Raw genomic sequence first — 13,669 nt, forward strand, 5'->3', positions numbered from 1 at the left:
AAAAAAAAAAAAAAAAAAAATTTAAGAGTTGTCTATACTCCTGCCTCCATTTCTCTCTTCTCATTTACTTCTGAACCCAGTACAGTCAGATTTTGTCCCCTCCTTTCCCTTCCACCATAACTTATCAAAATCTTCAGTAATTTGGCATTGCAGATTACAGTGGTCAATTCTTAGTCTTCATCTTACTTGACCCGTGAGCTACATTTGACAGAGCGGATCACTCCCTCTTTCTTAGAACACTTAACATTTGGCTTCAGTTGATCACTCCTTCCTTCTTGACATGATTTTTTTCCACTTGATTTCCAGGACATTTCACTCTCTTGGTTTTCCTCTTCAGTTGCTGCTCTTTCTGTCTCCTTTGTTAATTCCCCCTCAACTCCCACACTGATAAATGTTAAAATGTCCCAGGACTCAGTTCTCTTTTTTCCTATGTGCACTTCCTTTGAAATTTCATCTTATCTCATGGCTTTAAATGCCATCTAGAGGCTGACAACTCCCAAATTATATACCAACCTGGACTGCTACCCTAAGCTCCATTAAATAGCCTACTCAAGATTTCAATTTGGATGTTTAGTAGGCATATAAAATTTAACATGTCTGAATGTGAACTCCTGATTGCCCCCTGATTCTCCTATATTCTTCCTCCATCTCTACTAAATGGCATCTCCATACTTCAAGTTGTGTAAGCCAAAATTCTTGAAGTCATCCTTCACTTCTTTTTCTCTTATGCCCATTATCAAATATGCAACAAGTCTTGTTGGCTATAGCCTCAAAATAGATCCAGAACTCAACCACTTCTTACTGTCTCTGTCCCTGCCATCCTAATAAAACTACTAACTCACTTTCCTGTTTTTGTCCTTGCCAGGGTCTATTCTTTATACGGTAGCCAGAGTGATTCTTTGACAACATAAGCCAGATTATGTCATTCCTCTGCTCATAATCCTGTAATGGCTTTCTATTTTACACAGTTTAAAGCCAAAGTTCTTTCTATCAGTGTCTATTACTATTCCTTTTGCTCACACCAGCCACTCTGCCTTTGATGCATATGTTGCCTGTAAATTTCAAGCAGACTCCTTCCACAGCTTCTACTGTACTTGACAAATCTTCTGCTTGGAAAGCTCTTTCCTAGATAGTTTCATGGCTCCCTCTTCACCATCCTGGATCTCTGCTAAATGTCATCTTATCTCTGATTACCCTTTTAAAAATAGCTAATGCCCCTCCCCCCCAAATTCTTATCCCGTATTCTCGCTTATTGTTGTCATATATTTTTATTTAAAAAATGTGTATATGTCTCTTTCCTCCCCTACTCCTCCCAGACCCAAAAAATAAGCTCAATGAGGGCAGGAAATTTAGTCTCTGTTCACTGCTGTATCTCCAGCACAATGACTGGATGAGTGAATGCTGTCTGATCATTAAGAAATACTCTTCATAGAGTATTATGAAGATTAAATAAAACATTGCATAGAAGCAAGTTACCTGGCATAAAATCTGGCATATATTAAAGGTTCAGTAAATATTTGCAATTTTTATTATTTAAAACTGTATTGTTTTAAATTAGTTCATTATCTTCTACCATTTTCCAATATTCATTAAGATATATGTGATAATGTTTTTCAGATCGTCCATGCATTACAAATAAGCAACATGTGGAAAATTTACAAGAACCAGTTTTACAAATTTTGTACAAATATTCAAAAATTTATCATCCAGAAGACCTACAGCATTTTGCTCATCTCATAGGGAGGCTCACTGAACTGCGAACACTGAATCACAACTACTCAGAAATACTTAGCATTTGGAAAACAAAGGACTCCAAATTGGCTAGTTTACTCTCTGAGAAATGGAATTTGTATTCACTTTGATGAAATTTTAGAATGTTGTGGTTTGTCTTAAACTTCCTAAATCTAGATTGTTTATGCTATGATCACAGGATACTGATTTGAAAAACATGAACAGAATTGCTGTTACGAATATATCGCCATAAAATGGACATCATCAAGGGCTCATCAAATTTTGTGGAATTTAGGACCACCACTAGAGGGACATCTAGTATTCTTTTTAAGATTCGTCCCCAAAGAAGCAATGGTTATTGTTACTGCGTGGTTCGTTCAGAAAGGAGTAGTACTAAATAGAGTTCTTACCTGAAGAAACTCTCCTTTTTTTCATTTAGTAGAAAATTGAATTAAAATATATATATTATTTGAAGACATAAAAGAGATTATTTAATGGAAACAGTTGTAATCAGAATAAAAGCAGTTGTGAACCTCTTTAAGGCTAGATTGATGGATAAGGAACTAACATTTTAAACTTATTTCTGTTATAGCATTTTATAAATTATTAAAGAGGAACAAAGCTTCGTTCAATTCTTACTTTTCCTTAATGTCTTTTTTTTTAAGATTCTTTTTTTGATGTGGACCATTTTTAAAGTCTTTATTGAGTTTGTTACAATATTGCTTGTGTTTTATGTTTTTTTGGTTTTTTGGCCCCGAGGCATGTGGGAGCTTAGCTCCCCGACCGGTGATCAAACCCGCACCCGCTGCATTGGAAGGTGAAGTCTTAACCACTGGACCGCCTGGGAAGTCCCTTAATGTCTTTAAAAGAGAGATCTTTTATAAGCCCCAATTAAAAATTTTGTCATGGCAAGATACTGAAAAAATTAAAATGACAAAATATGTTAACATACATTGGGAAATTCAGCACAATTTAATGCTCATTCTGGTAGACAATATTTTGACATTTTTGCCACCACCTTTTGCAGAAAAAATAAAGTTCTTAAAATCTGAAATCTTACCACAAATATTTTAATCCTTGTAAGAATAAGATTAATGTTAACAATTTTTCATGTGAAATACATGAAAGTGAGAAATTCTATGGAAGCACAATTGTTTTGAAAGACTGGATCTGATTAAATAAAATACTGTGATTTTTAAGTTAATTTAATACTAGGAATAGCATTTTGTTTTCAATACAGAAAAAAGACCATAGTTGAATATTTCACTGTTGTAAAACTTAAAAAAATTGGAATATTGAATTTATACCCTCAACTTATAAAATATATTAATTAAATGTATCAATTATTCCCCCCAGGGGTTATCTTGTGCATTTATTCTTGGTATCATCTCTTGAAGGGAGTATTTTATCTTTTTTAGCGTATCTAGACTGTTTCATGTAAAATGAAAGCCTTACACTGGATCATCCTTTCTAGCTCAAAATGTAATTTTATCAGAAACTGTACCGTCTGGTAGGTTAAATGTATACAAAACGAGTTGCTTAAAAATATTACTAAAGTCCTTTGGAAAAGCATCAATTATATTGTAGTACATGGAGAAAGTTAGAAAACAAAGTCAGTATGTTGAAAACAGAACTCATTGTCTTATTGCTCAAACCTAGGTACCTAGCACCCACAATATTTATTGTGTCTAGTAGCCCAAGTCTGAAACCAGGCAGTCATCTTAGACTTCTCTCCTTTGCTGCTCACTTTAAAAAAGCCATCAAATCCTATTAATTTTCCTTCCTAAATATCTTTTACATTTGACACATTTTCTTCATCTTTACTGGCACTGTCATAGCTCAGGTCTCATACCTTACTCACCCAGGCTATTAAAACTGTCTCCCTAACTCCAGTCTCATAAATCTAAACCATTTTTCATACTACAAATTTTCTTCTGAACTTGATCATACCCCCTTTTCCGCTCAAACTTCCTCAAGATTCCCATCCATAAAGGCTAAAATCCAAAAGCCTTCGAGAGGCCGTCACATCTGCTAAGTCTCCAGTCTCATCATTTTCCCATTTGCGTCCTCACACACCTACACCGCATTGCCTGGATCCACTCACTCTTTTTATTTTTTTTTTTATTTTTTGCGGTACACGGGCCTCTCGTTGTGGCCTCTCCTGTTGCGGAGCACAGGCTCCGGACGCGCAGGCTCAGCGGCCATGGCTCACGGCCCCAGCCGCTCCGCGGCGGGATCTTCCCAGACCGGGGCACGAACTGGTCGGCAGGCGGACTCTCAACCACTGCGCCACCAGGGAAGCCCCCTCAGTCACTCTTGGACTCATCTCTCTCACGACTCCAGCGCCTTTGCCTACCGTTCCTCAGCCGGGAACACCCCTTCCCGCATTCACTATCTAGCCAACGCTCTATTCACCCTTCTGTTTTCTACGGAAGTAGTAACAAAAGTGTACCACATCCGTGAAGCTCTCTCCTGACTCCCAAGCCACTGTAAAGGCCACTGTCCCTTTCTAAGGGTCCCAACAACCCTTAGAAAATTACTACCGTTAAATGATTACAGGGGGTTTTAATTATGTTTGCACTTGTTTCTTCCCTAAGACTGTAAGCTCTTCTTAGAGGACAGAAATAGATTTTTCACTGTCAGCTCCATTCTATCACAGCACCTGATAGTTTTCCTCACATTCTTTAACAATAGGAGAAGCTTAAAGAAGGCCAATTCTAAGGAGAAAGAGTATCCAGGGAAGAATTGCTATTAAGGTAAAGGGAAATCTCGCGAGATGTAGGTCTTGCGCCCCGGGTCAACGGAGGTCGCCGACCGTTATTTAGCCGTTAAACCTCCAACCGCCCTGCACCTCCCTCCTGGCCGCTCGGCTGGCGCGATATCCCGCCTTTTCCGAGGTTCGGAGGCAGAAGTTCGTGTTGGTTCTTTCTGCTGCCCTAATAGACAGAAGGTGGCGGTTCGCGTGAGCACCGAGCCCGCGGTTTCCCGCTAGTTTTTTAAAGGTAAGGGCAGGTGTGCCGAGTTCCCTCCCTGATGATTGAACCCAGAGCTGGGCGACGTTTTGTTACTGGCCCTCCCACACGCAGGCAGCCCCCGGCGCCATCTGGCGCCTTCTCCGTAGTCGTCTAAGCACCTCAACTAGTTCTTCCCGGCGAGGTGATGCAATTTAACAGGGCTGGTGGAGGTAACGGGCTTCTTTTCAGGCTGTCCCGGCGATGATGCCTAGTTTGAGTTTCTCGATTATCCATTGACGTCGCCAGCGTGGCCATTGGTGGTGGGGGGATGGTGGGGACAAATAGGGGATGTTTCTGCTTTGAACACCACGGCAGTAAGGGACACCGTAGGCTTCCATGGTAGCAAATGTTTCACGCATTCCTTTATATACCCATTTATTATAGAATAAGTAGTGCATTAATGAAACAATGTAAAACACTTTCTCCCCCATCTTGAGCAATAGATAATTACGACTCGAAGAGAAAATGGAAAAGCAGAAGCCCTTTAAATTGTTTGTACCACCGAGATTAAGTAGCAGTCAAGTATCTGCAGTGAAACCTCAGACCTTGGGAGGAGATTCTGATTTCTTCAAGGTAAATTTGCATTTACTCATTAGGTAAATGAGGCAAAGTGAACTTTCTTACTGGTGATATCTTATAATTTTTTTCAGTAAATATGGTCTGATGGACCCAAGAATTTTGAATAGCATTTCTTTGAATGAATAATGAGCACACTTAATGTGTTTAGGCATCATTCATTTAAAGAAATAATTACTGGTGCTTTGGAATTCTGCATACATAATGGGACCTGCTTACTTTAATCCTCTTTCTTTAAACGATTTAAAGCAACTTATGAACATATACAATGAAATAGTAAAATATATATTAGAAGAATATTAGGATCAAGGAAAATTAAGAAAATTTGGACAAATATGTTGACATACTGGTAAAAATCAGTGTTTGAGGTTAAAATTTGACTCTGAGCTTCTGGGTTGACAGGATAAACGGGAAGTTCATACGTGTAGTAGGTTCTTATAGGAAAGGAGGAATAGAGCTTTTTTTAGTAATTTATTTAAATTTCTCATGTGGGGACTTCCCTGGCAGTCCAGTGGTTGACTCCGCACTTTCACTGCAGGGGGCATGCGTTCAGTCCCTGGTCAGGGAACTAAGAACCCACATTATGCACAGTGTGGCAAAAAAAAAAAAAAAATTACATTAAAAAAAAAACACTTATTGAAGAGGCTGTCCTTTCTCCACTGTACATTCCTGCCACCTTTATCAAAGATAAGGTGTCCATATGTGCATGGGTTTATCTCTGGGCTTTCTATCCTGTTCCATTGATCTATCTTTCTGTTTAAAAAAATAAATTTCTTATGTGGAACTTTATGTTGGAAATAGGATGAAGCAATGATTATTTTAATTTTCTATGTTGTAGAAAAATTCTTATGTCTCTATAGCCAAAGAGTATAATATTAAAATGCTATTCAGTGAAGAAAATTCTCAGTTCTACCAGGGCAAAGTTCATAATGAAATTGAAGAAAGCCAATATTCTAAGCTACTAATTAAAATCACTAAAATTATTACTGAGTACTTACAAAGCATGTATCATGTAATTTTAGTTTAGCTTTCTCTTATAAGTGAAAACTAAAAAATTTTGCTTTGTTTACAGGGCAAAATCATTTGATATATTTAACACTATGTATACATTAAAGGATTTACAATTATAGTCACTTTTTTAAGCAGATGTATACTGTATATGTAATTGCATATTACACTGCTAGTTATTAGAGTGGTATGAGACAGTGTGTTTAAGAACTTCTTTGTGTTTCTAGGGTTTCAACAAATGTGTTGAAGATGATTTTGGTTTTCCATTTGCAATGACTAATTTCTCCAAAAATGGGAAAAACATTGATTCAGGTAGGAGACTAGAAAAGCAATATATCACCTTACATAGAAACATTTTTAAAATACACATTGCTAGATATCAAATAAGAGTATTATATTGATAGCCTTGACATTAAAGCTAGATATAATAGTTAATATAGAAAACAGGATGTTGGCATATTTAATTCCAGTTGTCTTTTATCTTGCAGATCCTGCTTTACAAAAAGTTGACTTTTTGCCCATGCTTGAACAGGTCAGTTAAGTATAGTGTATATAGATATAACCTGTTTAGATATTGAATTGCTTGCTTGAAAAAGAAAAAAAAATCTTTAGTTGTTGGATTACTAGTCTTCAGTATTTAATTGCTGCTATTTGGAAACCATCATCAGGAGTATTTTCTCATAGGAAAAATTTATTCATTTTTTTAGGTTGATAATTCTGACAGTTGTCATTACCAGGAGGGACTAAAAGACTCTGATTTTGAGGTCAGAAGATTTCCCGTCTATATTAAATTTCTTGTAATTGGGGTATCATTTATTATTACTTATATTTATCTTTCTTTTGAAGCTTCAAAAGGATTAATATTTAGTTAAGGTTTTAAGTTATATTCTTTAAAACCTTTTTGCCACTTTGCTTTTCTTTTGAATTTGCTGAAACACTAGGCCTCTGTATTTTCCTGAGTTATAAAAGCATGAATTCTTAAAGGGCAATTTAACTTTAAACCATAAAAATCAAGAATAGGAAAGGGGAGATGAATGCAATGTGTGAAAAGGTTGAGAATTAAGCCAGTATTTTACAAACAATTCTTGAATTAATAAGTATGATTGTTTGGCTGGTTTACTGTCTAAGGTATTTGTAGGATATACTGTACTTTTGATTTTAGTTATAAAAATCATTCTTTCTTATGGCACATAGATGTCTTTAAAGCAAAGAGAAATTCCATGGCCTGGTAAAGTGTTATCTGGTTGTTGCTGGGATTATGGTATCACAAATTTAGAAATATGGAATTTATTCATATATTTTGATAACAGAGCTATCAGCAAGGAGAAAGTAGCATGATTAAAAAAATAAAAGAAAACCTTTGACATTTACCTTATAATGTGGAAAGGGATGATGCAGGAAATCCAAATAAAATCCAAATAAAACCTCAGGCTAAATGAAAGATCTTGTGTTCACTATTATTTTTCTTGTCATTGTACCTTAAACTTCATATCCTTTGGCTAATCCTTAAGCTGTTTGTATAACCAAAATATTTCAAGACCATTGCTAAAATTGACACATTTCATGTAGAGTGATTTATTTTAGCTTTTAAGCAGCCAGATTCTCTCATTGACTTAAAGATTTCTAACTTCTGGCTTAGGCACATTTTGAAGTTATTTGATTTTATTCATCAAGGAATAACTTAGGTGACCAGTAACCTTAGTAAAGTAGCTAATATTGCCTTAGTAGTTAGAAAAAAGTTAATATAGCTTTCAGCATGGTATTAGGGCATAAATTGAGGAGAGATTTGGTCTCAACTATTAAGATACTCATGGATATTTTCAATAGGCAGCTGTAGTTTGGTTATACTAAAATTTTGAACTATTAACAGTCATTGAAAACCTATTTTATAATAGAATTCAGAACCAATGAGCAAACTATATTCAAAACTGTATAAGGAGACTGACAAGATCAAGAAGTGGAAAGTGAGTGTAGAATCTGAACTGAAGCAGAAAGAAAACAAGTTGCAAGAAAATAGAAAAATAATTGAAGCACAGCGGAAAGCCATTCAAGAACTACAGGTATAATGAAATTTGTAATTGAAAATATAGTATAGTAAATCTTATAATACTATTAAAACTAGAGTATTGTTTCAGAGTAAGTTGGGTTTATCTTGTTTCTGTGATGTGGATTTTAAGAATGGTGTTTTTTGAAGTTTCATTAATATTAGTTGCATTTCAACTTTAGGATGAGCAGAAGACAGGCTGCACGAAACTTAATGCAAATGACTAGGGAAATAGTAATTTACTTTAGATAAAGATTGATTTAATGATTCTAATTATAGAATTTTAATTTTTATTGGTTCCCGTTACTGATGATGTTTTGTTTGATATGTCTTTTTTATTATATTAGAAAATGACATTGTAGATAAAACTTTAAATTTGAAACTATTTCTCTTCAATTTTATGGCATAGTGAAAGAAAAATTTTGAGAAAATGCAACATTGGGTTAGGAGAAAGATAAAACATCATTTCAAAATGCTTAGGGAAGATAATATCACATTAAAATATTGTTGGATACATTTTGGAGATAATTCAGCAAACCTAATTTTAGACTGATGAAAGTGAGACCCATATTCTTATAGGATATCCATAAGTGTGACAAAAAAAGTTCTTCTTTGTGTTCAAAGAAAATAATTCTTATTGACCATCATAGCGTGTTAGCAAAGAAATGCTGCTTAATGAATATACTCATGTTTATTTTGCTAAGTAAAATGTGATGAACTGTTCTTTTGTCTTATAAATTAGTTTGAAAATGAAAAAGTAAGTTTGAAATTAGAAGAAGGAATTCAAGAAAATAAAGATTTAATAAAAGAGTAAGTAATAATTTAATGAATTTGTTCTTTACAAATTTATTTTTTATTCCAAACTAATTATTAAAATAATTTCTAAAAATTGAATGTGCTCTTTCTGTTGTATAATGTTAATTGATATATAGAATTCTATCTGGGTGCTGTGGAGAAAAGGAAGACATACCTATTTTACATTCTTGCATTTGGCAAACTGTGGTCACTGACTAGTAACTTCTCACTTTTTAAAATGACAGGCAGGGGAAGGCATTACTTAGTGTTGATAAAGGTACCTGATAATCTTATATCTACAACTGCCTATGTATATTGTATACCTTTTTGTTTGACTATTGTCTTAGGTGAAACCCTTGCAGAAGAGGGCTCAACTTAGTTCCAAGCTAATTCTCACTGTCAAATTCCTGTTTTTGCCAGGGGCCCAATCATTCTTCCATTAACTTTGGCTTAAAACTTTAGTATCATCCTTTTTTTAAAAATTAATTTATTTATTTTATTTATTTAATTTTGGCTGCGTTGGGTCTTCGTTGTTGCGCGCGGGCTTTCTCTAGTTGCGGTGAGCGGGGGGGCTACTCTTTGTTGCGGTGTGCGGGCTTCTCATTGCGGTGGTTCTCTTGTTGCAGAGCAAGGGCTCTAGGTGCATGGGCTTCAGTAGTTGTGGCTTGCGGGTTTTAGAGCGCAGGCTCAGTAGTTGTGGCACACAGGCTTAGTTGCTCCACAGCATGTGGGATCTTCCTGGACCAGGGCGCCAACCCGTGTTACCTGCATTGGCAAGCAGATTCTTAACCACTGTGCCACCAGGGAAGTCCAAGAATTAGGTTTGTAGTTACTTGTTTTGATTTTACAAAATCGGTAACAATAAAAAGTTCCTCTGTCTAGAACAGTGGTTCTTAAACTTTAGCAAGCTTCAGAATTACCCGCAGAGCTTCTTAAAACACATGTCGTTGGCCTCTCCTCCCCTGCTCCCCTGCCAGAGTTTCTGATTCAGTGGAGTAGACTTAAGAATGTGTACTTCTAACAAGTGATGTGGATGCTGCTGGTGCAAGGATCATACTTTGAGAACTACTGATTTGTGGTAGAGAATAGTCACAGGCTTTGAAAACAAAACAAAGCCACCTTTGATTTCAGTGACTTCTTAACCTTTTCATTTATTAGATTATTGAAAATGTTAAAGGATGTAGTTTATGTAATATTACAGCTTTTGCTCTTCATTAAACTAATATTTAGACTTAAAAATTATTATAAAATGTTAATCTGTAACAATTCATTTCTGCAGAAAAATTATACATTGGAAAATTTAAACTGGTGTATATGTTAGCAACTTCAAGACACCCAGAGGTCTTTTTTTTTTTTAACTTTCAATACCATTTAATGAGATTTGGAAGATATGACTACATTATATTGACCTTTAAAATTTTTTTTGGTTGAGATATAATTGACATATAACATTATATTATTTTTAAGTGTATAATGTAATGATTGATATATGTATATATTGCAAAATTATCACCACAATAAGTCTAGTTAATATCCATTACCACATATAATTACAGATTTTTTGTTTTGACAAGAACCCTCAAGATCTACTCTCTTAGCAACTTTCAAATATATAATATTACTAACTATATTATTACTATAGCTTTATAATGTAGTTTCAAATCAGGAAGTGTGATGCCTCCAGCTTTGGTCTCCTTTCTCAAGATACTTTGGCTAATTGGGGTTTTTGGTGATGCCATACAAATTTTGGTATTGTTTGTTCTGTTTCTGTGAAAAATGCCATTGGAAATTTGAGTGGGATTGCATTGAATTTGTAGATTGCTTTCAGTAGTGTGGTATTGTGATTTATAAGAAAATATATATATATATTTGGTCATTCAGATGACCAAAATATATTTCACGTATATATGTAGTTTTCATCCATCTTTCCTGACTCACAACTCTTCAAACCCTTGGAATTTTCTAAATGTTGAGAGTGAAAAGGTGTCTTGTTATGCTAATGAGGTGACTTTTGGACCCCACCTAAAGATAGGGGCCGGTTGCCTGGAGAGCCAACCACGTGGTTAGAGGATTGGAACTTCCAACCTCTGGGGACAGGCAAGGACCTGGAGGTTGAATCAGTTGCCAATGGCTAAAGATTTAATCAGTCATGACTATCTAATGAAGCCTCTGTAAAAACCTGAGAGGTCAGGGTTCGAGAGGTTCCTGGTTGGTGAACATGTGGAGATTTGGGGAGAATGATGAGCTCGGAGAGAGCATGAAAGATTCTCACCCTTTCCTCATATCTTGCCCTGTGCATCTATCCCACTTGGCTGTTCCTGAATTATATCCTTTTATGATAAACCAGTACTCTAGTAAGTAAATTGTTTCTCTGTTCTCTGAGTCATTCTAGCAAATTAATAGAAACCAAGGAGGAGGTCATGGGAACCTCTGATTTATAGCCAGTGGGACAGAACCACAGGTAACAACCTGGGCTTGCAACAAGCATCTGAAGTTGGTGGGATAAGGGGAGGGTAGCAGTCTTATAGGACTGAACCCTTAACTTATGAAGTCTGATGCTATCTCCAGGTAGATGGTGTCAGAATTGAATTGTAGGACACTCAGCTGTGGTGCCCAGAATTGCTTGTTGGTGTGAGGAACCCCCTTCCAAATTTGGAATTGGTACCAGACTCCATTTAGGTAGTGTGGACATTTTAACAATATTAATTCTTCTAATTCATGGACACAGAAGCTTTTTCCATTTATTTGTGTCTTCTTCAATTTCTTTCATCAGTGTGTTATAGTTTTCAGTGTGCAGGTCTTTTACCTCCTTGGTTAAATGTATTCCTAAGCGTGTTATTCTTTTTGATGCAATTGTAAATGGAATTATATTCTTAATTTCTCTTCTGATAGTTCATTATTAGTGTACAGAAATACAACTGATTTTTGTATGTTGGTTTTGTATCCTGTAACTTTACTGAATTTGTTTATTAGTTCTAACAGTTTTTCGGTGGAGGCTTTAGGGTTTTCTATATATAATAGCATGTCATCTGCAAATCGTGACAGTTTTACTTTGTTCTTTCTGATTCAAGTGCCTTTTATTTTCTTGTCTATTCCTGTGGCTAGGACTTCCAATACTATGTTGAATATCAGTGGCAAGAATGGGCATCCTTGTCTTGCTCCTGATCTTACAGGACAAACTTTCAGCTTTTCAGGGTTGAGTATGATGTTAGCTGTGGGCTTGTTATATATGGCTTTTATTATGTTGATGTAGGTTCCCTCTGTACCCACTCTGTTGAAAATTTTTATCATAGATGGATTTTGAATTTTGTCAAAAGTTTTTTCTGCATCTGTGAGACGATCAGAGGTCTTATTCACATAATTAATGACTCTTCAGAAAATTACTTATTTTATGTTTTGAAGGTAAGATAGCTAGAATATTTCTGGGGTAATTAGTAATGAAAATCCCAATCCTCTCTTCTCATTTTATTTCTTAGGTGAATCTGGAACTGTTTACTAAAAGGTTATTGAAAGCTACTTGGGTAGAAACTTTTAAGGAGCTTTTCACTTTAATAGGAGGCAGTTATTAAATCATCTTTGCTAATAGTACAGTCAACCAATTTTTCCTTTATAGTCACTTATGAGTGATATGTGATATATATTAAATATTATGATGTTTTAAGAATTTCTTTAAAATTGTAACAGTAATGTTTCATAACTTTTATATATGATTTTGCTTTGAGATACATTACACTTATGCAAACTCTTTCCTCTGTTTCAGGAATAATGCTACAAGGCATTTATGTAATCTACTCAAAGAAACTTGTGCCAGATCTGCTGAAAAGACAAAGAAATGTAAATATCTTTCTCATTTTATATGATTTTATCAATTTATTGTTATTACTTTAATGGTGGGGGGGTGGAGAGGGAAATAAATTGTCTTTTCAGTTTTTGGAACCAATTAAAATTTTTTAATTAATTTATTTATTTGGCTGCATTGGGTCTTAGTTGTGGCACATGGGATCTTCATTGCAGCATGCAAGGTCTTTTGGTTGTTGCATGTGGGGTCTTTTCATTGCGGCATGTGGGGTCTTTTTGTTGCAGCATGCAGGCTTCTCTCTACTTGTGGCGCACGGGCTCCAGAGCATGCGGGCTAGGTAGTTGTGGTGCATGGGCTGTCTAGTTGCGGCACGTAGCCTCCAGAGTGTGCAGCCTCAGTAGTTGCGGCATGTGGGCTCTCTAGTTGTGGTGCGTGGGCTCTAGAGCATGCAGGCTCAGTAGTTGTGGCACGGCCTTAGTTGCCCTGTGGCATGTGGGATCCTAGTTTCCTGACCAGGGATCGAACCCATGTCCCCTACATTGGAAGGTGGATTCTTAACCACTGGACCACCAGGGAAGTCCCAGGAGCCATTTTTTATTTGAACAAGTTACATGTGTCTCATACCAGTTCTTTATATAAGTAGTAACTAGATTCTCAGTTCTTTGAGCTTTGAAAAGTTCTTCAAGCTTTTTGAAAGGTAAT

The 13,669-nt window shown here is 35.9% G+C and overlaps 2 protein-coding genes across 3 annotated transcripts in view; both read left to right on the forward strand.

The window, feature by feature from the left end:
• The window catches only part of LOC112413041 (bile acid receptor-like), a 10,567-nt gene extending 8,705 nt beyond the window's left edge, over window positions 1-1,862 (forward strand). Inside the window, exon 10 of the mRNA XM_024764880.1 lies at window positions 1,618-1,862. Coding sequence (XP_024620648.1) covers window positions 1,618-1,862 — 245 coding nt within the window. The remainder of the gene's footprint in view (window positions 1-1,617) is intronic.
• A 3,348-nt stretch (window positions 1,863-5,210) lies between these two features.
• The window catches only part of SYCP1 (synaptonemal complex protein 1), a 134,526-nt gene continuing 126,067 nt past the window's right edge, over window positions 5,211-13,669 (forward strand). For both annotated transcript variants that reach the window (XM_024764897.1, XM_024764898.1), the window contains exons 1-7: window positions 5,211-5,318; window positions 6,557-6,641; window positions 6,818-6,861; window positions 7,037-7,093; window positions 8,225-8,389; window positions 9,116-9,183; window positions 12,929-13,002. In XM_024764897.1, the coding sequence (XP_024620665.1) occupies window positions 5,211-5,318; window positions 6,557-6,641; window positions 6,818-6,861; window positions 7,037-7,093; window positions 8,225-8,389; window positions 9,116-9,183; window positions 12,929-13,002 (601 nt within the window). The remainder of the gene's footprint in view (window positions 5,319-6,556; window positions 6,642-6,817; window positions 6,862-7,036; window positions 7,094-8,224; window positions 8,390-9,115; window positions 9,184-12,928; window positions 13,003-13,669) is intronic.

Source organism: Neophocaena asiaeorientalis, unplaced genomic scaffold (assembly GCF_003031525.2).
Source record: "Neophocaena asiaeorientalis asiaeorientalis breed wild unplaced genomic scaffold, Neophocaena_asiaeorientalis_V1.1 scaffold62, whole genome shotgun sequence".
NCBI classification, from domain to species: Eukaryota; Metazoa; Chordata; class Mammalia; order Artiodactyla; family Phocoenidae; genus Neophocaena; species Neophocaena asiaeorientalis.